The 21,872-nt window shown below is 62.7% G+C and overlaps 3 protein-coding genes across 5 annotated transcripts; 1 reads left to right on the top strand and 2 right to left on the bottom strand.

Annotated features, from left to right (window-relative positions):
- The first annotated feature begins 1,422 nt into the window (after nucleotides 1–1,422).
- IL17C (interleukin 17C) lies at nucleotides 1,423–2,448 on the top strand. Its single transcript, XM_045892093.1, has 2 exons — nucleotides 1,423–1,766; nucleotides 2,187–2,448. Exons 1-2 carry the CDS (start codon nucleotides 1,423–1,425, stop codon nucleotides 2,446–2,448), a joined length of 606 nt encoding a protein of 201 aa, XP_045748049.1.
- A 1,503-nt stretch (nucleotides 2,449–3,951) lies between these two features.
- LOC123855175 (cytochrome b-245 light chain) lies at nucleotides 3,952–12,083 on the bottom strand. Of its 2 annotated transcripts, XM_064580975.1 has the most exons (7): nucleotides 11,924–12,083; nucleotides 7,301–7,370; nucleotides 6,771–6,845; nucleotides 6,491–6,574; nucleotides 5,890–5,971; nucleotides 5,471–5,519; nucleotides 3,952–4,247 (listed from the first exon to the last, which is right to left on the bottom strand). In XM_064580975.1, exons 1-7 carry the CDS (start codon nucleotides 11,979–11,981, stop codon nucleotides 3,970–3,972), a joined length of 696 nt encoding a protein of 231 aa, XP_064437045.1. In that variant the 5' UTR covers nucleotides 11,982–12,083; the 3' UTR covers nucleotides 3,952–3,969. The 2 variants fall into 2 exon arrangements, with proteins under 2 accessions (XP_064437045.1, XP_045746547.1); XM_045890591.2 differs by lacking the exon at nucleotides 5,471–5,519 and having other exon boundaries at nucleotides 11,924–12,082.
- Nucleotides 12,084–13,255: 1,172 nt separating this feature from the next.
- Nucleotides 13,256–21,717, bottom strand: MVD (mevalonate diphosphate decarboxylase). 2 transcript variants are annotated; one of them, XM_045890588.2, is made up of 10 exons: nucleotides 21,562–21,716; nucleotides 18,960–19,030; nucleotides 18,364–18,478; nucleotides 17,875–18,021; nucleotides 16,978–17,177; nucleotides 16,679–16,753; nucleotides 16,299–16,517; nucleotides 15,816–15,931; nucleotides 14,556–14,664; nucleotides 13,256–13,960 (listed from the first exon to the last, which is right to left on the bottom strand). In XM_045890588.2, exons 1-10 carry the CDS (start codon nucleotides 21,629–21,631, stop codon nucleotides 13,880–13,882), a joined length of 1,203 nt encoding a protein of 400 aa, XP_045746544.1. In that variant the 5' UTR covers nucleotides 21,632–21,716; the 3' UTR covers nucleotides 13,256–13,879. The 2 variants fall into 2 exon arrangements, with proteins under 2 accessions (XP_045746544.1, XP_064437044.1); XM_064580974.1 differs by lacking the exon at nucleotides 17,875–18,021 and having other exon boundaries at nucleotides 21,562–21,717.
- Nucleotides 21,718–21,872: the final 155 nt, after the last annotated feature.

Raw genomic sequence — 21,872 nt, 5'->3', positions numbered from 1 at the left:
AGCAGCCCTGAGGACTCAACGCATCTATCCATCCATCTGTTGGGAAGGAGCATTTCCTCCAGGCCAGCGAGGGCAGGGTCTCCCCTAACCCTGTCCTGCTCCCTGGGAGAGGGGCGCAGGGCAGCCCACTTGCCCGTACAGACACCTGCAAGGACCCCTGCCCAGAGCCACACCTGGGAGAGCCCTGCTCCCCCAGGGGGTCTTCGTGTCCCTGGAGACTTAGGGAAGGGTGCGTATCTGGCCACTCCCCTGCCCTCAGACCCTGGTCAGCTGGGAGATGCTTCAGCCTCTGATAGGAGAGACCGGGACACACAGGGCCCTGCGTCTCAGGGGTGGCCAGGGGACCCAGGGAGCGGCGTCCAGAGCTCCGCCAGATGGCCTCCAACTGTCCCTTTCGGGACAACCAAAGTGCCTGGACCGTCGCCCCACAGCCCCCTGCAGCCCCGAGAGGGGCCTCCTCAAATACAGCTTCTCGGGGTGCAGGCACTTTAAAGTTTCCAAGGCATCCTCACCCGCATCTCTGGCTTCTAGAGCAAGGTTTTGTTGAGTGAATCCGCAGAAACCCAACCCAGAAGCCGAAGACACTGGCCGGCCCCCGGAGCCTCTTCCGGACTCTCTCCCACCTGCGCAGTGGCAGGCAGACACGGGGCCCCTCCTGGACCATCTCAGATAGAAAAACGGGACCAAGCGCATGTCCACAAGCTGGGGAACCAGCCCCGGAGGAGTTCCAGGCAGCCCTGTGGACGAGCGAGCGGCCCCAGCGCCCCACTCACGCCAAGCAGCGGGAACTTCCCCGTCCTAAGAAGCCGTGGGCTCCGTGGCTCCGTTGGCAAGGCGGCAGCCTGGGGCAGGGTCCCTCTGGGTGTGTGGGGGGTGGGGAACGGAGGAGTGGGGGTGGGCATGGCCCGCCCCGGGGCAGGAGGAGGGGCCGGGGACCCACCGGGAGGGGAGGAGGAAGCCGCGCGGCCGGGCACTTCCCCAGGAGGAAGCTGCCCCGGATTTTCCCCAGGTGTGACTGGAGGTATAAAGGGCACCTGGAGCCCGGCAGCCTCTAGGTCCACAGCCTCCAGGCCCGCAGCCACGTGCACCTGCCTCTCCGAACCCAGCGCCCCTGCTGCGATGGTGAGCCTCGTGAGCCGCCGCCTCTCCCCACGCCCCCGCCTGCCCCGTGCCGCCGGCTCCCAAGCAGAGGAGGTTGGCACAGGGTTCAGGAAGCCCCCCAAATCTGGGGACAGGAGAGAGCCAGGGCCCAGGAGCTCTGGTGCTCTGGGGAGCTTGGGCTGAGGGTCAAGTTTCCCTCTGGGCCTCAGTTTCTCCAACTGTAGAGGGAGGGCCGCACTCCATCGTTCCACGGGAAATAGGGCAAGGTGGGAGGGCAGGGAGGTGCCCCCTTCCCTGGGCACCCCCTGGCCTGACCACCCAATGCCCTTCCACCAGCTCCTACCTGGCCTCTTGCTTCTGCTCTGGCTGCCTGCCAGCCTGGCCCACCATGGCCCCCAGCTCTGGGCGGGGGCCCACCCCCACGGGACCCCACGCTGCTACTCGGCTGAGGAGCTGCCCCTGGGCCAGGCCCCGCCCCACCTGCTGGCTCGAGCTGCCAAGTGGGAGCAGGCTCTGCCCGTAGCCCTGGTGGCCAGCCTGGAGGCGGGGGGCCGCAGAAGGCGGCAGGACGAGCCCCCCGCTGGGACCCAGTGCCCAGTGCTGCGGCCTGAGGAGGTATTGGAAGCCGACATCCACCAGCGCTCCATCTCGCCCTGGAGATACCGGTGAGGGCTGCGGGACTCCCCGGGGACAGGGGTCCCTGCTCTGTGGGGTGGGGCCATCGCCTCCCCTCTCTGGGCCTCAGTGTCGTTCCCCCGCCCCCCCCCCCCCCCCCCCCCGCTAGATGGGCCATCACCCCCAGGCGGGGAGGGCGGGCCCCAGTCTGCAAGACTGCAGCGCGGCTCCATCCCCAGGGTTCCCGGGACGATTCTGAGGTCCACACTTGAGCCCCTGCAGGGGTGGCTGGGCCCGGGGCCGGGGGTGGGGGGGCCTCTCTGGGGGGCAGTGGGGGCACAATGAGCCTCACGAGTGGGGGCCCCGTGCCACCCGCCCCGCAGCCTCGGCTCACGTGGGCCAGGAGCGCCCTGAGCACGAGCGGCGGCGGGGGGCTGCGGGCAGGGGCCTCACGCCGCCTGTCCCCGCAGCGTGGACACCGACGAGAGCCGCTACCCACAGAAGCTGGCCTTCGCCCAGTGCCTGTGCAGGGGCTGCATCAGCACCAAGACGGGCCGGGAGACGGCCGCGCTCAACTCCGTGCCCCTGCTGCAGAGTCTGCTGGTGTTCCGCCGCCGGCCCTGCTCGCGGGACGCCTCGCGGGTGCCCACGCCCGGGGCCTTCTCCTTCCACGCCGAGTTCATCCGCGTGCCCGTCGGCTGCACCTGCGTCCTGCCCAGGTCGGCCCAGTGACCAGCGGCCTCGGCTGTCGTCGCCGGCCACACCGGACGTCGGGGTGTCTACGAAGAGGGCCCCTCCTATTTATGCGTATTTATTGGTTATTTATTTGCCCCCTGGGGTCCCCGGGCAGGTACCGAGGCTCCAGGCCTCGGGGCTGAGGAATGATGGTGGAAACCAAGCGATGGAAGAGCGGTGTCCTGGGCCTGTGGGGGCACTGTGTGGGTCACGCCCATCTCGAGACTCGGTTTACCCTTTGTGCACAGACAGTTGGGATAGAAGGGATCGTTTTATTCATCTAGAACTTCTTAAACAAAAGGTGTTCTGACGTCCCCTCCGTGTCTGTGGTTCCCCGGGCTGCCCTCCCACGCTCACGGGCCTCAGGCTGGTCCCGGCCCTCAAGCTTCCTCTTCCCAGCAGCCCCTCAGGAACAAGGACCCCTGTATTTCTAAAACACCTATTTAAGTGTAAAATGTGTTGTTTAATTGACAAATGCCCCCAGAGCACAGCGTCGGCCGGCAGAGGGCAGTGGCTGAAGGCACCCTCCTTGCCCTCACCCCTGCCTGGCCCTGACACCCAGCTGGTCCTGCAGGGCTGGCCGCTGGCCCTAGATTCTGCGTCCTTCCAGAAATGTCTGTGCATGAACCCCGAGGGCAGCCAGTGTGCGAGACGTGTGTGCCCTCGTGCCCTGGCGGGTTTCACCTGCCTACACCTCTGGCCGTGGCACCGCGGAAGGGCGGGGCTCCCGGTCTGGCCAGGATGCGGGCAGGCCCTCCTCCACCAAGGGGACCTACCCCGCTTCCCCACGGCTGGCGGTGTCACCTCGGGGGGACATGCCTGTGCAGCCACCGTCCCCCTCCAAGTGTCTGAGTGTCCCCTCCAGCCCCACCAGACACCCAGGCCGATCCGAAGGCCGGTCTCGCTGCCTGGATGCCCCGGGGGCTTCTGCCCCCAGCACTGACCTGGCCGCCTGGCGCCCCAGCCTCTGGACCCCGCCTGCAGAACGCCCGGGATCAGAGCCCATGCAGTTCCAGCGAGGCAACGACCCCCCTTTGGAGACTCAGTTTCCCCGGCCCATCTAAGGACAGTTTTCAGCACCTCCCTGCCTGACCAGCCATTTCCACTCCTGATGAAGGCCTACTGTGTGCAAACAAGCGCCTGGGAAGGGAGGAGGAGTGACCTTTGTCTGGGGTCTGAAGGACACTTTCGTCAGCCCGTGACCGAGTTTCCACCATGTGGCTGGCTCTGAGGGCAGAGCCCCACGGGCCACGGACACCACCGGGGACAGGGAGGGGGAGGGGCTGCACTTCCAAACCGAGGGTCCAGGAGGCCCCGCAGCCACGGGCCAGAGGCCATCCCTGTGGCGGCACTGACTGGCGTGGTGTGGGTGGCGTCCATCCTGGGCTGTGGGAGCCTGGCGGTTTGGCAGTGGCCCTTCGGGATGGGCAGGTGGGGAGGCAGACAGGGTGAGAAGTGGCCCATCCAGGATTTATGCTGAAGGAGGACCCGGATTGGGAGTGGGGTGCACGCGGAGAGTCAGGAGCCTGCTCTCTTTGGTTTATTTTGGGGGCTACATGGCGGACAGCTGGAGACGTGGGTCACACGACCTCGTCGATCACTGGGACCGGGTTTTCCTGGGGGCCACCAGAAATGCCCGCTGCACCTGCTGCCTCCTCCTCGCTGGGCTTCTTTCGGGCCTCGGCTGGGGGCCGGGGCGGGGGGTTGCTGGGAGGCTGCTTGATGGTGCCTCCCACCTGCGGCCGCTCCTTGGGCTTGGGCTCGATGGGGATCCACTGCTCTCCGCGGACAGCCGCCTGCAGGATATGGAGGGGCTGGATGGATAGGGCCTCCCAGAGGCCAACTCCACCCCCACACCCTCTCCCCCCAGCCCCTGGGAACCGGGCAGGACCCACGTCTGAAGCCACTAATTCCGGAGTGACAGCCAGGACCCCAGACCCAGCTGCTTCACTCTCCAGGCAGGACCCCACAGTGGGGGGAGGGCAACCTGGAGGCCCTTCAGGTGCATGCTCCAAGACCAGGCCTCCCCCCACCCCCCAACCCCGCAGGGACTAAGGCCGGGACAGGACATGAGACCACAGGGTGGGAGTGGCCCACGGGGGCAGCCAGGGAGGGCAGGGGGCCTCCGTGGGGGCACCAGCCACAGCAGGCTGGGGAAGAGAATGGGGTCTCGCTGGACGCAGAGCCCTCGGTGGGCTGGGAGGGCTTGGGAACGTGTTCTTTCCATCTGTACCCCACAATCCTTGATAAAAAAGTGTGACATGTCACTTATGAAGCAGAAGAATAAAATGAACATCCGTGGTTCCACCTCCTAACTTAAATAGTAGTATATCTACCCTGAAGAGGAAAACTATACAGTGGATCCGAGAGAGTGCAGAAAGACACGGCTTACGGGCAGAAAAGGGCATCTGTAAAAGGCACAAACCAGAGGGCAAACAGACAAACTTCTGTTCCGCCCAGGGAAGGATTTCACACACAAAGGTGACAGACCCCTCACTGAGGCGGAGAAACTATTCAGGGTCTGAAATTCACTCACAGAACATTCACGAGATTCCTGCAAGTTAATAAGGAAAAGACAAAAGCCCCCTCGAAAGATGGGCAGTTCTAAGAGAAAGCTCAGACACGCAGCGGAGGGAAGCAAGTAGGACCCAGCAGCCCAGCCAGCCTTAGGTGGGGGGTGGATGGTCGGAGGGTGCAGGGGCTGGATGCAGGTGACGCCCCCCGCCCCCCGGCACCGCGCGACCACATGCAGGAAGCCGCAGAGCGAACAGACAGGAAGGGCTCCCACTGGGGGACCGGCAGGCGGGTCACCAAGGAGTGAAACGGCTGGGCCCGTGGGCATTCAGAGCACAGACAACATGCCGCCCCTTTAAGAACATGCACAAATGGAAGGATGAACATGCAGCGCAAGAGAAGCATGAGCATCTGGCCCAAAACCTGTGCCCGAGACTTCCGCCCATGCCATCCTTCCCCAAGTCCGCCGGCCTTTCTGTGAAGACCGGGTGACGTGCATCCTTACCGCAGGGCCTTTGCATGTGTCCCAGCTCCGGGCAGGCCCAATGGGGCAGCTTTGGAAAACATTCACGTCGCATCTGTACTGTTAACGTGCTCCCCAGGAAGTGCTCCCAACGGCACCCCAAGTTAGCAAGGATGGGTTAGATAAGAAAAGTATGCCAAACGGATCCCAATCGGGTTGGGCCTTGGCTGGCCGTGTGACCCTGGGCCAGCCACGTCACCTCTCTGACTTTCCACTTCTTGGTCTGCAAAGCGGGGCCGAGGCGCAGATAAAGGGGTTAGCACACTTTACACATGCAGCGAACGGTGGCCACGGAGTCACCGACTCCGTCACGGCACGAGCAAGGACACAGGCTGCGGAGCTGGCTTTGGGGACGGAGGTGGCAGGGTCCCTCGGGGCTAGCCACAGAGGGTACCACTCACCAGCAGATAGATGCTGCTCGCGATGGCCAGGCAGGCTGTCCCCAGGATGGTGGCAAGCAGGAAGCCAGCAGGTACTGACAGCCTGGGGAGGGGGGCAGGGCGGTCAGGAGGGGTCTGCGGCCCCGGGACCCCCAGGACCAGACAGACCGTTCATAGTGTGTGGCCCCCAGGACCCCGGCTGGAGGACATGCCCAGTCCTGCAAAAGGTTGGGCTTCCACGCTTGGGCCCTTGGAACTGTCCTCTTTGCTTTTATTTAAACTTTAACAACTCTTGGGGTGCTGGCGCTTGGCCCCCACCCACCACGCCAGGAGGAACCTCACACGTCCGCCGAGGCCCATGGGCGTTGCGGCCTCCCTGGCAGGAACCAGCAGGTGCGTGCACAAGGCAGGGAGCAGGGCCGCCCAGGTGAGCCTCGTCAGCCCCCAACTACTCCTTATTAAGTTCTAGCGTTGCCGTGAGCTATTACGCAGCACGAGGGGACCGAGCAGGTCTGGAAGCGTATCTGGGCGGGGATGGGGCTGACTTGGTGCAGGCGGTGGGGAGGGTTTATGCCAGGGCTGTCCTGGTCCTCAGGGGGCTGTGGGGGGCAGGGGGGCTCACCCAAGGTGCAGGAAGGCCCGGATGTAGTAGTTCCTGGTGAGAGGCCCGAACACCTTCAGCACTTTGGTCATATACTTCTGTCCACTAGGCAGAGGGAGAGAGCAGACAGACTGTATCCTACTCAGCAGCGCCCCCATCCCCCCCAGAGCACCCCGGCTTCTTCCCTCCCAGAGACCGAGGGGCCACGGCGGCTAGGTGGGCTCTGGCCTGTTTGCCCAGGAGGGCGTCTGCAGCGTCAGAAGGAGTGTCCTCGGCCCCCAGGCAGAGGTGGGGGACTCACCATCTCTCCATGGTGGATCCCTTTCTTCTCTTCCCCCGGGGGTACTCCAGCAGGCAGACGAACACACCTGCGCCGCTGAACGTGCCGTTAAGGAACAGCTGGGCTCAGCCTGGAGGCCAGGGTGAGCCCCCTTTGCTGATGAGAAAACAGGGGTGCAGCTGCGTCCTGGAGGTCAGACAGCTGGGAAACAGGTTCCGACAGGTCTGGCCACTCTCCTGCCTGCTGGCCTGTCACAGCCGGGCCACAGGGGTTCAGCCCAGTCCCGGACAGATCCCAAGGCTGCCCAGGGGGACAGCTGATAGAAGGGGGGCCAGAGGGCACCCCCAGAATTCCCGAGGCCTCAACGCCAGTCACTCCCCTGCTCCCAGCCTTGGCTTCCCGAACTGCGACTGAGCCCTATCCTGCCTTCCCCACAGCTGCGGGGCGTCTAACGGGCCCAGGGAAACTGATGTGCCCCCAGGGGCAGCCGCGTCCCCACCCCGAGCCGAGCAGCACTACCCCCCGCCCCAGGGTCTACCCTGGCAGGATACATGGAGTACACGCCAAAGTACCACTTGGTGAACTGGCCGGCAGTGGCCACGATGCCCCCCATGATGAGGACTGTGGACAGAGGAGAAGCAGGTTAGCAGGAGTCCCCCACCCCCAGGGGGATGCGCCCCCACCCCAGCCCTGTCCGTGTGCTCCGCCCCCGCTCGGCGAGGCCAGCAGTCGGCCACAGATGCCCACAGATGCTCCGCAGCGGGACAACACGCTTGCCTGTGCAGGGGACACAGGCGGGGGGAGCCCTAGGAAGCAGCACGTGAGCTGGGTAGTGAGCCGGGCAAGGGGCTGAAGGAGCAGCTCGCGCGCGGACAGAGCCGGGTCCACGTCCCAGCAGCTGCCTCGGAGCCCGGAGCGGGCAGGTGGGGCTGGTCTTCACCCCGGCTGCCCGCTCTGTGGGGCTCTGTGGATGCCGGGCCATTTGGAGTGTTTGCTTCCCGTGTTTCGAGATGACATTATTTGTCCGTGTTTCTGTGGACAGACGATCTCTCCCGGCCGCACGGTGCTCCCGCTTGTCCAACTGTCTCACCTGGACCCCAGCTGTCAGGTACTGATACTCCCAGGCCCTTCCTGTCGGCTATTTCGAGCCTGCGAGGTGCTGCCTCGTCTGGATCTTTTCTCCCCAGAAATTTTTTTGTTACGACTTTTTTTATTGCGGTAAAATATCTGTAACATGAAATGTTCCATTGTAGCCATTTTGAAGTCTAAGGTCCTAAGTCCAGGCACACCCCTGTGTGAGCATCCCCAGAGCTTCCAGCAATTTCTCCAGCTACAATTACGTGAGCTCGGTGACTTTGGGAGGTGCTCCCCCACGTGCTCTGCACCCACGTCAAGACTCCCCTCAGCCTGCGAGCCCCCCGCGCCCTTGTGTCCAGCCTCCACTCATCAATGCCGTCCATGCGGTGTTCTGCTTTAGTTTATCAGCCGCCAGGGACTGACCTGCTCTCCCGTCTTTGGGACATTTCCATTGCTTCTGGTTTTGCATGATTACGAATGAGCCGATACAGCCGGGTTTTTAATACTTCCACCAGCCTGACAGGAAACATCACAGGTTACTGAGTGCAGCTAACAACGTGAACTCACCGTTTCTCCTTAACAGGTGTTGGTGTTGCTTTTCCCACCTCCTGCTAACATGCTCAAAGTCTTAAGTTCTCAACTTTCTCTTCCTGGGTCACGTGTGGACTTCAGCTTCACCTCAGCCCCAAGCCGCGTGCGCCATGGTTGATTATTTACCGTCGGTGCTTATTCCCGAAGGCCCCCTCCTCGTGGCCAGTCCTGTCTGCTGGACTTGGCGCCCCTGGCTGACGGGCATCCTTCGGGGGTCCCCCCGGGGCAGGCCTGGCAGCAGCCCGCCAAATGAGTTGGCCTGGGTCCTGACCCCACCCTTCCTCTCCGCACCTAAGATTTCATTCCCTTGCCTTCTGGCAGCTGCTCTAGAGAAATCTGCAGTCTGATGCCAAGCCACTTTTCCCCTCTGGCAAATTTTAATATTTTCTTTAATGGTCTCTAATTTGATTACCGTGTGTCCAAAAAGGGATTTGTTTTCCTTTATTCTGTAAAGGACTCTGCTTTCTTTCAATCTGAGATTTCTCCATTTCTGAAAAATGCTCACCCATTATCCATTTGTATTGCCTCCTGGCATTCACCCTACAGAGCCCTGATTCTCACCTCTGCACCTGCTGCTCCCATGGGGAGGGTCTCCCCTGCCCCCCACTGTCCACAGGGCAGGTTTCTCCCCTCCACTCCTGCCCACAGGGTGCCCCCCTGCCTTGCACAGGGCTCAGCTTCTCTTTAATAACCCCATCTCTGTGTCTGGGCTGCATGCTGTGAGGTTCCCTGAACCCCATCTTCCATTCCGCGAATCCTCTCGTCTTTATAGCATGTTCAATTCATCCATTAACCTTTAATGACTTTTCTTCCTTGACGTTCTGCATTAGTTCACTTTTTGCACTGTCCTGTTTTGCTGTATAATTCTCTGCTCCTTTCACTCCTGGAGCAGTTTGGAACATACTGGTAGGCATCGACGTGTGCTCACGTTCTCAGGTCTTCCAGACGGCTCAGCCGCTCTGGCTCTGTCATGGTGTGAGCAGGTCCACCCCAGGCGGCGTGCTTCCTCGGGGTGGGGGGGCGGGGGGGGGCTGGTGAGCAGACAGCTGGCAGGGTCAGGCTTCCTGCGGCCGCAAGGAGCAAACGGCCTTGCAGACAACTTTCACGTTTGCCTCTGCTGGGGGCTTTGGGGTTTCTCCAGGCCTGGGCCTAGTGCATGGGAATCTCTGGCGCAGGGTAGGGGACATTAGGCCCTTCCCCACACACAGCACAGGCCTGAGTTTCCACGGTTTTGCCTTGTCCCGGACTTCTTCAATCCAGCTCTGGCTGCAGGTCCCAAGCGTCCTTGGAGGGGACCATTTCCTACTCTGTTTCTTGTGCAGGTGGCCTTCCCCAGCCCGGTCCAGCCATGCAGCCCAGCTTCGCCTGTTTCCACGCAGAGGCCCCCACATCCCACCAGGTAAGAGCCTGAGCCCCTTCCTTCAGCCCAGATACACCACCTTGAAACCTCACTCTGCTTTTCGGCTAGCAGATTTCCTACCGGTGGTGCCGAGCTCTGGTACATATTAACTTTTTTTGTTGGCTGGTCAGCATCTGGGGGACTAGAAGAGGGAAGGGAGGTGTTCTGCATTCAGCCAGCTCACTTGTGTTTGGGTGCGTGACTTCCCCATCCCGAGCTGCAGTGTTGCCGCCTGCCCTCAGCAGGAGGGGGGCAGACACCACTGATTCACCAGGAAGGCAGGAGGACTGGTCCACTGCCACCAAACGCTGATAGAACCCTACCACATGCAGGACGCAGCAGCAACATGGAAAGATGAGGCCTCGGCTATTGTGGGGCTCATAGTCTTGTCAGGGGGAGCAGAAATAAACATCAAAACTAGAAGAGGGGGAAGGTGACTGAATGTCTGGGGCTACTCTGCACCTGGTGCTCTGGAAAGACGCCTCCAAGCAGGTGGCATCTTGAGCTGAGAAACAAATGGAGAAGCCAGCCAGCCACAGAGGCTTCAGCTCCGCAAAGGCCCTGTGGTCTGCTCAGGAGATCCGGGCACAGAGTCCATGCAAGGCAGGGAGCTGGAGGCTCAGGGCCCAGAGCAGCCCGAATCTGGCTTTTGGTGTGTGTACAGGAAAACCTCAGGAAGGCTTTCAGCAGCAGGTGCCACGATCGGGTCAGATGGGGTTTCCCACAACAGAAAAATCTGTGGGGTGTGACTGTGGCTAGGGTCTCGCCAGGCCTGAGACATCCCTGGAGGCTGCAGTTTATACCCAGGAGAAAAGTCAGCAAGGGAGGAACCAGAGCAGGGCTCTGGGGGACCTTCTGACAAACGGTCTTATTTGATTTGATGATGGAGAAGGCTAAGCCCAGGCCCTGACTTCACTGTCTGCACAGCGGACGTGAGAGAAGTGTGGGTCCCAAGGCACCGCAGGCTGTAGCCAAGGCCAGGACGGCTGGCCTGCATGCAGTGGTCTTCAAAGAATGGGGTTCCGGGGCCCAGAACCCTCTACTTCCTGGGAGGCTGGTCTGCAGTGGACAGCCTGGGGACAGTGAGGAGCACCATGTGACCAACCCACTGAGTTCTTGGCCACTCGAGATGCCCAAAGCAAGGGTGACCTGCCTGGACATACAACACACCGCTAGACCCCGTGATCTAAAATGTGATCCAACTGTGTGGGGCTGGGGAGACTTTGTGTGCCTTCCCTCCCCAGGTGGCAGGAGGTCTCAAGGGGGTCCCAGGGGAATGGTGCTGGGCTAAGAGCCCCCCTTGTCTGCATATTCCCCACTGGGCATAGGCCCTTCCTGGGAGTGGCAGGTCCCTGGAGGGGGGCCAGGCAGAGCCTCTGGGCCCCCTCTTGACTCAGCTTTACCCCACCCAGTCCTGAGAGGTTCCTGCTTGTGAGTACCGAGCTGGGGTACATACCCCACTGCTCCCTAATCAGAGCTCTTGAGCACAGGTGGCAGGGTGACCGGGGGCCCTGCCACCCTTCCCCAGAAGCAGTCTCTGGGAGCAGAGCTGAACGCGGGTCACTCTGGGGGTTTCCAGCCACCTTATGAAATCCCAGATGCCCTTCTGTGCAACTGGGGGCTGGGCCCCACATGGAGAGTGCCTGCCACCCAGGCCCAGGAAGAGAGGGAGCCCCTCCCCACCGCTGGGCAAAGCCCCCCCCCCCCCGGGCAGCCCCCCCCCGGGCCCCCCCCCCTGCCCCACGGGCGTCCACTTGCTGGGTTTACCCAATCCCGGTGGGCAGTGACTCCCCGGAAACCACCAAGGACGAAACGCCTCTTCCCGAGCTGCAACTTCCTCTCTCGGTGGAGAGGTCCGGGCGGGGGTGGGGGAGCGTGGAGGGGACAGCTGGACGGTGGGCAGGAGCCGGGGGACTGGTCTCCGAACCCCCTCCGCAGGCTAAGGTCCCTGACTGCCCGGCTGGCCGCAGCCCACCCCCACCTCGAGCCCGCCCTGCAGCGGCAGGTCCCCAGTCCCGCCTTCAGTCCCCACTTCCCGGCTCGCAGCCCGAGGTCTCGGCGCCCCCTCCGGCCCGGCCCGCAGCCCGAGGTCTCGGCGCGCACTCACTCAGGCCGGAGGCCAGTGCCTGCTCGTTGGCCCACATGGCCCACTCGATCTGCCCCATGGTGGCGGAGGCGACCACAGCTCGGCGGGATGCCTGCGACACTGAGGCCCGCGTTACCGCCGCCCGCCCCGCCCCGCCCCGCCCCGCCCCGCCTCCAGCGACCGGCCCGCCCCCGGCAGCCCCGCCCCCAGTGGCAGCCCCGCCCCGCCGGGCAGGTGGGTACCCCGCTGGGGCCTTCCCCGTCCCGCTCTCCGTGAGAGCCGGGACCGAGCGTGGGGGGCCTGTCCGCCCCAGGCCTCCCTCCCTGGCGGGGTCCCTGCAGGCCCAGCCAGCCCGCCTCCGGCCCAGGCCCGGCCCACTTCCTCCTCCCCGCTCCTTCCGGGCACGGGAGCGGGAGGCCACCATTTGTGCTCCACTTCCCAAGCATCACCTGGGCTGAATCGGACCAGGGCGATCCCTGGAGGGCTGCGTCACACGGGGATCAGGCTGTGACTTGGAGGCACCTGCCTAAGAGGGCAGAGGCACCCCAGAACGCTCAGCTTCCAGACCAAGGATCCCACAGGCGGCAACAGGGGTTTCTCCCAAGAGGTGTGGGCAGGCTGGTTCCTAGATTTTAAAGGCCTAGATGGCCACACAATGGATGACCCACAAGGGAACAAGGCGCCAGCACTCACGAGGGACGGTGGCAGGCTCAGCCCCCACTTCCCCATCTGGCTGTGTCCTGGAGCAGGTGTGGCCGAGGTCAAACCGCAGGCAATCCTCTGCTCAGAGGATTAACTCCTCTGGAGGACAGGATGTGCCAAGCTTCTGGGGAAATCCGGAATGCAGGAGTGCGTCCTTGTCATCTCCCCCCACCATCCCCGTCAGGATCATAGCCAGCAGGTGCTTCAGCAGCAGCTGCCACGGCCACGGCCCTGACCCTGGCGGTAGAGGGACAGGGGTTTGGCCCAGGTGTCCACCTCCTCCTGGAAGCCTGCCTTGCATTGCACTGATGTTTCAGAAATGGGGAGGGGTGGCATTCCTGTGGTTTCAGGACCCAGAAACTTCTGGGCTTTGGGGAATCATGTCCTTAACCAGCAAACCCACTTCCCACCTTCTTTCATGGACAGGGACCTAGGGCCAGACCCAAACCACATCCTCACACCCCTCAGAGCCTCAGTGACCACGTCAGCCGCCGAACGTGGGTCGTGGCCACATGCTCAACCCTCACTGTGTGGCCAGCGGTTGACAGGCAAGCGAAGGGGACAGAAGGCAGCTTTTTTGGGTGCTCTGCCCATACCCTCCAGCCCCTCAGCGCAGGGGCCCCAGAGCGTGGATGTCGGAAGCACAGAAGAGCACGTCTGCCCCGGTCAGCCCGGCAGCCTTTATTCCCCGCAGCCCGCACGCTCCGTGGGTGCTGCTCGCCCACCGCCCGCTGGAGACACAGCCGGGGTCCTTCTGTAAGGAAACGTTCCATTTGTGCCGCATGCCTGAGTCTGGCAGAGGGACCATGGGGCTATCTCAGGCTTGAAGCTTCTGTGGGGGGTCCCTGAGGTCTGCAGCGGTGACCTGTCCTCCGGCTCTGAGGAGGGGTGCCAACTCCCCGTCATGTCCAGCAGAGCTGCTGTTTGGGGCTGTGGGAGTGGCCTCTGAAGGGGTGCCCGGCAGCTCCACACCGTCCAGCTCAGCGCCCGGAATCAGATCCCTGGCGCTCATACCCGCTCTCTTCTCGGCGAAGCACTGGGTGAGGCTGGAGCAAGGTGAGGCCCTTGGTGGGGGGCATTCCCGACGGCCTGGGTGGTGCACATGCTCACTCCTCTGACCCGACTCAGCCACAGCACGTGCTCCGGCCTGGAGCCCGGGGGCTAGCCCTCAGGGCCCAACCAGCGCGGACCCGCCAGCCGCCACACCCAGCTCCCCAGTCCCAGCGAAGCAGCCCTTCTCCCAGCAGCGGCCGGGGCTCCCCTTGGGGAAGGCAGTCAAGCGGCTGGCTTCGGCAGGCCATCTGGGCCCAGGAGGTGAGCCTGACGGTCATCCAGGATTTGAGGCCCAGGTCCCACCTGTCAGATGGGGATAACGGGAGAGGCAGGTAAGTGCAGGTCAGAAGCTAACAACCCACGTGGTAACACCCTGACACCCCAACCCACACTGGGCACCCTGTCACTTCACCTCCATCACCCAGACCCGGGGTAGACAGCAGGTCCCAAGTGGAAGGGAGAGACCATGGGCCTGGGGGCTCAGGTCACAGGAATTAGAATCAGACAGATCTCAGTGAAATGCTGACTCAGGCATTCAAACAGGGATTCTGACCTGATCCTGTGCGGTGAGCCAGAAAGGTCCCCAGGATCCCCAGCACCTGTGTGTCTCCCTAAGTCTGCCCCCTCAGCACAGGGAACACCCCCCGGCAATGCCGGGGGTCCTTAAACATCCACTTGCAAGGTAAGTGAGTGAATGGGACAAGCCACATTGTACTAAATGCTCTGAAAACCCAAAGGTAACGTCACTGCGTCTTCTGCTCCTACTCTTGGCAAGTCGGCTTCCCAGCCAACTGGGAAGATGGCAGCTGACGGGAGCCCCTTCGCCTGGGGGCGGGCGGGGTCTGCGCCCGCAAGGCTGGAGGCGCCCCCCTCAGTCAGCGGGGCCGCTGGGCCTCACCTGGGTGGCAATGATGTACTTGACGCCGCCGGGGGTGGGGTCCACGTCCAGCGCAGCTTTAAGCTCGTCCGAGAGGGGGACAGGCCTCACGGGCAGCCCTTTCAGAAACCTGGGGAAAGACAGGCAGGCAGGTCGGGAGGCCACGGACGGGAAGCGGGAAGTGGGAAGCGTGCAGACAGCAGATGCAGGACAGGAAGCAGACTGGCGGCTGCGGGGGTTGGGGGAGGGGCGCAGGGTTCTTCCGGGGAAAAGCAGAAGCCCCGGCACCAGACGGGGACAACGGGAGACGCAGGTAAGTGCAGGTCAGAAGCTAACACCCGTGTGTGGGCGCAGCCCGGGGCGCGCACTCCAAGGCTGCACAAAACACTAAAGGTACGCGGTGTGGATGTGACCTCGCACACGAAGTCCGGCACAAGTGAGCAAGTGCCTGGCGGGGTCACCAGGGACTCTCACTCCTCACCCGCGGCTCCTGCTTGGCCCGGGGGGAGGGGAACAAAGCTCAAGAAGGAAGTACCTCATGGGGCGCCTGCGTGGCTCAGGTGGTTGAGCAACCAAGTCTTGGTTTCAGTTCAGGCCACGGTCTCAGGGTCCTGGGATCGAGCCCGTGTCGGGCTGTGCGCTCAGGGGGAGCCTGCTTCTCCCTCTCCCTCTGCTCTCCCCCCCACTCATGCTCTCTCTCTCAAATAAATAACGTCTTTGAAAAAAAAGAAGACGAAGGCAACACCTCAGTCCGAGGGGGAGTCCACGGACATGCTCCCCAGGAAGCGAAAGCCTGCAAACTGCCCACGGGGTGACAAGAGCAATGAGTTCAGAGTCTCCCACAAGGACACCAGCTGCCTTGGGGGCCGTCCTTGGTCATGGGGTCCGTCCACAGTGAGGAAGTCAGCCTTCCAGCCCCCACCCACTACAAGTCAGTGTTGCCCACACGACAGTGACACATAAACCGACCCCACATACTCCCTGCACCCCTGGCAGGGAAGTGTCCCTGTGCTGAAACGACCGGAAGAGAGAAGTCCAAAGGCCCGGTCGTCACCGCGAGGCGCAGGCGCCGCCCCCAGGAGCCATTACGCTGCATGGACCTGCGCTTGAGGCCACAGGGAGGCACCCTTGGGGGCACGCTGCTTGGCGTTCCTGCAGAGACTGAAACTCCCATGGGACCCCCATTCAGCACCACGGCCTCAGGGGCCACCGTCCCAGATCTCAGCGGGAGACCCTGCTCCTCCCTCCACGCCTCCCAAATGTGGGGGACCCCCAACTCACTTGTCTCCGTTCGACTCCGGGGGGAAGCACTGTCTCACGGCAGCCACGAACTCAGGCACAGTGTCGTCCAGGGCGAAGACCACGGCATTGGGGCCCGCATCAAACGTGTACGCCACCTGGAACCCGCACGGTCAGCACTGAGTGTCTGCGGAGTGGCCGGCCCGGCTCACACGGAGACCCGGGGCTGCCCACGGCCAAGCCGGGCCCAGGCGACCTGCCTGCCGTGGAGCTGGGCACCTCTGCCCACCAGCTCAGGACCAGCGGCTTCACGTGCGGGCCACGCACCCCTGCACCGGCCAAAAAACAAAGTGCCTGCAGACAGCAGGGGACAGCGGGAGCTGAGAAGCCCTGTCTCGGCCGGCTTGTGCTGGACCGCAGCCGGGCTCTCCGGCAGCTCTGGGCCAAGGGCTGTCCCAGGGAACACGCCGCAAGTCTGGGGAGCCGGCAGAGTGGCGTCAGCCCCCACCTGCCCCCCCGCCTTGCCTTGGTCTGCCCATAGTGGGCGTTGAAGCGGTGCACCAGTTGGACAATGCGCCTGGAGGTGTCGCTGAGGTAAGAGATGGGCGGGAAGGTGTCCAGGCAGGTGGCGTGGAACTGGTTGCTGTCCTTCATGGTCAGCTGGCCGAAACCCTGGAAGTCCCGCTCCTGGACACAGCGGGTCATCTCTGCCATGCGCGCTGGCACCACGGATTCAGCCCGGAACTGCAAGGCACACTCCCGTGAGGTGCAGCCGTTCCCCCTGCAGGGCGGCCAGGGGCTCTGCTGGGGGCTGAGCCGAGCCGAGCAGCCAGGCTTCGAAGGACGCAGGTGGAGCCTGCGTGTTGTGATGTGCAGGACGTGCCCTAGGCCGCCGCCAGCCTTACCCTGAGCAGGGAGCTGGTCTCCACGCTGGTCTGCATGCCCACGGTGCTGCCCATCAGCTTCTTCTCCGCGCTCACCTGCACCAAGAGAAATAGCCTGGACCCCACCCTGCAGCCCCCAGCCTGAAACACCCATCCCGTTCCATCCCTCCCCAACCAGAGGTCGCCTCCCTGGGCAGACAGGGCAGGCCTGGGAACAGTAGCCCCTTTGCTGTGGGGAGTCACTCAAAGCTTAGCCAGGTGCCTCCACCACCCGGGGAGCCCACGGGCCAGGAGGAACCGCCCCCCCCAGCCTCACTCACCACAAGTATGAGGACTCGGAGCTCGGGCCAGTGTGACTCCGGGGCCACTTGCCGGGCGATGCTGTCCTTCCCATCGGCCCGCTCCCCCATCTGCCACTCCACAAAGCCACCATACAGGCTCCGGCAGGCGCTGCCTGAGCCCCGGCGAGCCACTTCCGAGAGGTCACTCTCAACCCCGTAGACCCGGGCCAGGGCATATGCTGCAGGCACAGAGTGAAGGGCACAGGGGGCTCAGATGGGTGGGGAAGGGCTGAAGACTTTGAAAAGCCATGTGGAGCAGAGGCCAATGCAGAGAGGCCTGAAGAGTGGGCATGAGCATGGCGGCTGGTAGTGCTGGGCATTAGGGAGCAGGGCTGGGTCTGGCCAAGGGTCTATTGCCAGGATACAGAGCTGGGGGCCCACAAGGCAGGCTCTCTGTCCCCACCACTGTGTGTCCTCCTGGCCTTGCCAGTCATCGAGGGCAGCTTAAGCATGGGCACATGAACTAGCTGAGCAAGTAAGCATCACCCCTGGGGTTTCTGCTAGGCCACACCCAATCAGCCCACCGCCTGCCACTGTGGTACCCAGCTTTGCCCCAGGTGGGGAGGGCCTATTAGAGAGTGAGCCAGCACAGAGGAAAGCGGAGCAGGGGTCTGGAGGGAGGGAGACAGGTTCCCAGGGAGCCTGTCGGAGCACCCGGAGCCAGCTGCACCCAGAGCCAGCCAAGCCAAGAAACTGGCCCTATCTTAGGCTTAAGCAAGTTCGAGATGGATTTCTGGCACATACAACCTAGAGGATTCTACACACAGAGCCCGGGGAAGATTTTAGCACTCGAGTCCCTGAAGGCTGCGAGCGTGTGAAGGGCCGCCTGCCGCGGCACAGCACCCTAGGGGCCCTGGGTCTCCTGTGGGCACCCACCGAGGCAGGCGTAACCTGCCGCTGAGGAGGCCAGGCCCGCGGCCGTGGGGAAGTTGTTCACTGATGCGATGTGAACCTTGTAGCTGAGGCTGAGGGGCAGTGGGTCCTCATCACCGGCACTCCTCCGCTTCCGGGCCAGGCGGCGGACTGAAGGGACGGGGGAGACGGTCACTGGGCAGAGTGGCCCCGACCTGCTCCTGGCAACTCACCTGCCGTGAGTCAGGAAGAGGCAGCAGACTCTGTGCAGGCCTCTGCTCAGGGGAAAGCCGCAGACCCCAGCGCCAGACCCACACCCGGCTCTGGCTGTGCTAACAGGCATCCCCTCCCCCCAAAAGGGGCCGGGCTGCGGTGGGAAGTCAGGGGAGCCAAGAGGCAGCAGCACCTTCTGTGCACTCAGACCCAAGCCAGAGTGAAGAAGGGACAGTGGCGTAAGGAACCAGCTTGGCCTGGCCCCAGCGCTGCACGCGTCCCTCGCGGGACCCCACTCACTCTCCCTTAGGCAGGCCTGGAGGCGGGGCTGCCCCACGTCCTCCTCCCGGCCATTCAGCCAAATCCGGTCCTCGGTGAAGTCCTTGCTGATGGCAGCTGTGGTGGTGGTCTTCAACTGAGAAAGAAAACACAGGCCACCTCAGGGGTGGGTGCTGGCTAAACAGCCCCCTCCACTGGGGAGGGCCTTCCTATGACGGCCCTTCACCGTCACGCACTCAGGGGCAGGGACGGCCTTACTGGAGAACAGGGCTGTTGAGGCCCAGCAGGCCAGGCCGGGCAGTGAGGAAGGCCCCAAGCCACACAGCAGGCTCGGTGCCAGGCCTGGCCTCCAGCACGCGGGGTGCAGCCCACACTTTCATGGCCCACAGCAGAGCCACTGGGCAGGGCTCCCGGAGGAAGGGATGCGGACCTCCAGGGGAGACCAGGGAGCATGGGAGTGCATGTGAAGAACAGTCCTAATGGGGTGTGTGTGTGTGTGTGTGTGTGTGTGTAACTGGCTAGGGAGTTATTACTACCAATCCAATTGTCACACAAAGGTTCGACAAAACAAGTTTGGTAGATATTTGCTTTGGTGTTTAGTGCCGACCCATACTAACCTGGTCCTGGTGCAAGGTGACACTCAGAGAGGAGTTGATGGGTAGGATCAGGTCCTCATCTCGCTTTCCCCCTGGAACAAACAACCCAAGGCAAGGCCAATCCATTTCCCAGCCCTGCAAACCAGCACGCTGTTGCCCTCACTCCTCCCCACCAGTGCTCCCCAGTTACCCTCACTCCCATCCCATTGCTCCCCCATCTGCCAGGAGCCTGCTCTCTGCACTGGATACGTCCTCTTCCTGCTGTGCCCTCACCTTCAGGAAGTCCTCCTGGATTGCTCCCCACTTCACTGGGCTCCCACTCCCAGAGCGGAGCCGGAGGCCAGCCCATCCCTCTGCTTCAATGCTTCTGTTTAATCTTGTTTCATCCGTTCAACGAATTACCTTGGAGTGCCTTCCAGACCCTGAGCACTCTGATGGTAAGGTTTTTGCCTCCCACACAGGAGGAGCCCTGGTTACGGAAACGCCTCCAAGCTCTCTGCTCTCACGCCCTGGAGACACGCGGGACCGCCCCCACTGCTCGCACACCAGCGACAAAGGAAACCTTCGCGGAGGGGGACGTGGCGGGCCTCTCAGTGAAGCAGGCACAGCACACTGCACTTTCATGTGCGGTGCTGGGAGGGTGGACAGTTAAGGGGGTGGTGATGACTACCGCCTGGCAGGTGACCCATGATGGCACAGACACAGACCGGCACAAACATGCCCAGCTCATCTGTGACAAGAGTGCAGAAGCAATGCAAATGAGAGGAACGGCCTTCTCAGCAAATGCTGCCCCAATAACGGGACATCCAGAGGCCAGGCGATCCCGTGCCTTACCCAGAGAAACAATTCAAGGTGGGGACTTAAATTTAAAATGTAAAACTACAAAACCTTTAGCAAAACACACAGGAGAAAACCTTTAGGCTGTAGGACCAGGCAAATGTGTCTGACTTGACACCAAAAGCATGACCCACTCATGGAAAAACTGACACATTGGAGTTCACCAAAACTTTAACAACTTCAGCTCTTTGAAAGACCCTGTTAGGAGGATGAGAAGACAAGCTACGGAGTAGGAGAAAATATTGGCAAACCCCATGTCCAACAAAGGATTAGTATCTAGAAGATATCGCAAACTCTCAAAACTCCACGGTAAGAAAGTGCACGGTCCAAGCAGAACACGGACATGAGGACATGCAGGTTACAGGTAAGCAGGAGAGCAGGTGTTCAGTATCCCTGGCCTGAAACCCACAACCAGATGTCACCCCACTGATGAGAATAGCTCAAATAAAAACTATTGACAACACCACCACAGGCTGAAGAGCTGGATCACACGGACATTGTTGGTGGGAACGCAAAGTGGGGTGGGAAGTTTTTCTGTATTTTATTTTTTTAAAGATTTTATTTATTTATTTGACAGAGAGAGTCAGAGCACAAGTGGGGAAATGGCAGAGGGAGAGGGAGAAGCAGGGGCATCTGGGTGGCTCAGTCGGTGAAGCGCCTGCCTTCGGCTCAGGTCATGCACGATCCCAGGGTCCTGGGATCCAGGCCGAGTGGGGCTCCCTGCTCCGCGGGGAGCCTGCTTCTTCCTCTTCCTCTGCTCCTCCCCCCCACTTGTGCACGTGCACTCTCTCTCAAATAAATAAAATCTTTAAAATTTAAGAAATAAAAACAAAAGACTAAAGTACAACTACCCTATGACCCAGCAGAGGCATTCCTGGACATTGGTCCCCAAAGAATGACAACTTGTATTCACACAAGCCCGGTACAGTTTTGCGGCAGCTTGATTCACAATAAAGCTCAACCTGGAAACAACCAGCTGCTAAGGAACGTGTGGGACGTCCCCACCAGGGAGCAGGACTCAGCCCGGAACAGGCCAGTAATGAGTGAGCAGTCGCCTGCCCGTCTCCAGAACCACCGTGACAAGAGCCACTCCCCAGAGCTACATAGGCTGTGATTCCACTGACAGCGATCTTCAGACGAGAGCACGATAGACATGGAGAGCGGGCCCCAGCTGGCCAGCTGCGGGAGACTGAGGGAGCCCAGCCCCCGTGCTGGACACTGTCACCGTCCCCCGCGGGGCTGGCCGTCCGCGTGGACACTGTCGCCAACCCCGTCCCGCCCCCGCGGGGCTGGCCGTCCGCGTGGACACTGTCGCCAACCCCGTCCCGCCCCCGCGGGGCTGGCCGTCCGCGTGGACACTGTCGCCAACCCCGTCCCGCCCCCGCGGGGCTGGCCGTCCGCGTGGACACTGTCGCCAACCCCGTCCCGCCCCCGCGGGGCTGGCCGTCCGCGTGGACACTGTCGCCAACCCCGTCCCGCCCCCGCGGGGCTGGCCGTCCGCGTGGACACTGTCGCCAACCCCGTCCCGCCCCCGCGGGGCTGGCCGTCCGCGTGGACACTGTCGCCAACCCCGTCCCGCCCCCGCGGGGCTGGCCGTCCGCGTGGACACTGTCGCCAACCCCGTCCCGCCCCCGCGGGGCTGGCCGTCCGCGTGGACACTGTCACCCCCCGCCCCGCCCCCGCGGGGCTGGCCGTCCGCGTGGACAGTGTCGCCAACCCCGTCCCGCCCCCGCAGGGGTAGACGTCCCGCGTGGGCCGTGTTCGGCGCCCCCGGCCGCGCACTCACAGTACTTGATGACCGCGATGTTGACCGGCGCGGTGCAGGTCACCGCCACCAGCGGCTTCTCGGAAGCCATGGCCCAGAAACGGCGAATTCAGCCCTCAGCGGCCCCCAGGGCCCGGCTCGCACCTCACCTGCCCTGCGATTGGCTCGCAGGGCCCCTCTGTTTCGCACGCCGCCCAATCAGCGGTGGACCCGGCCACGGCTTCATTTCTCAGCCAATGAAGGGGATCGAACGATGGACTGCCGACTCTGGGCCCGCCCCCGTTGGCGGGCGACCACGCGCCGGCTCTGCGCAAGCGCGGAGATATGCCCAG

This window comes from Mirounga angustirostris, unplaced genomic scaffold (genome assembly GCF_029215605.1).
Source record: "Mirounga angustirostris isolate CCGP_5_RB_7025 unplaced genomic scaffold, mMirAng1.0.hap1 SCAF_16, whole genome shotgun sequence".
NCBI lineage: Eukaryota > Metazoa > Chordata > Mammalia > Carnivora > Phocidae > Mirounga > Mirounga angustirostris.
This window is presented reverse-complemented; position numbering and strand designations above follow the sequence as displayed.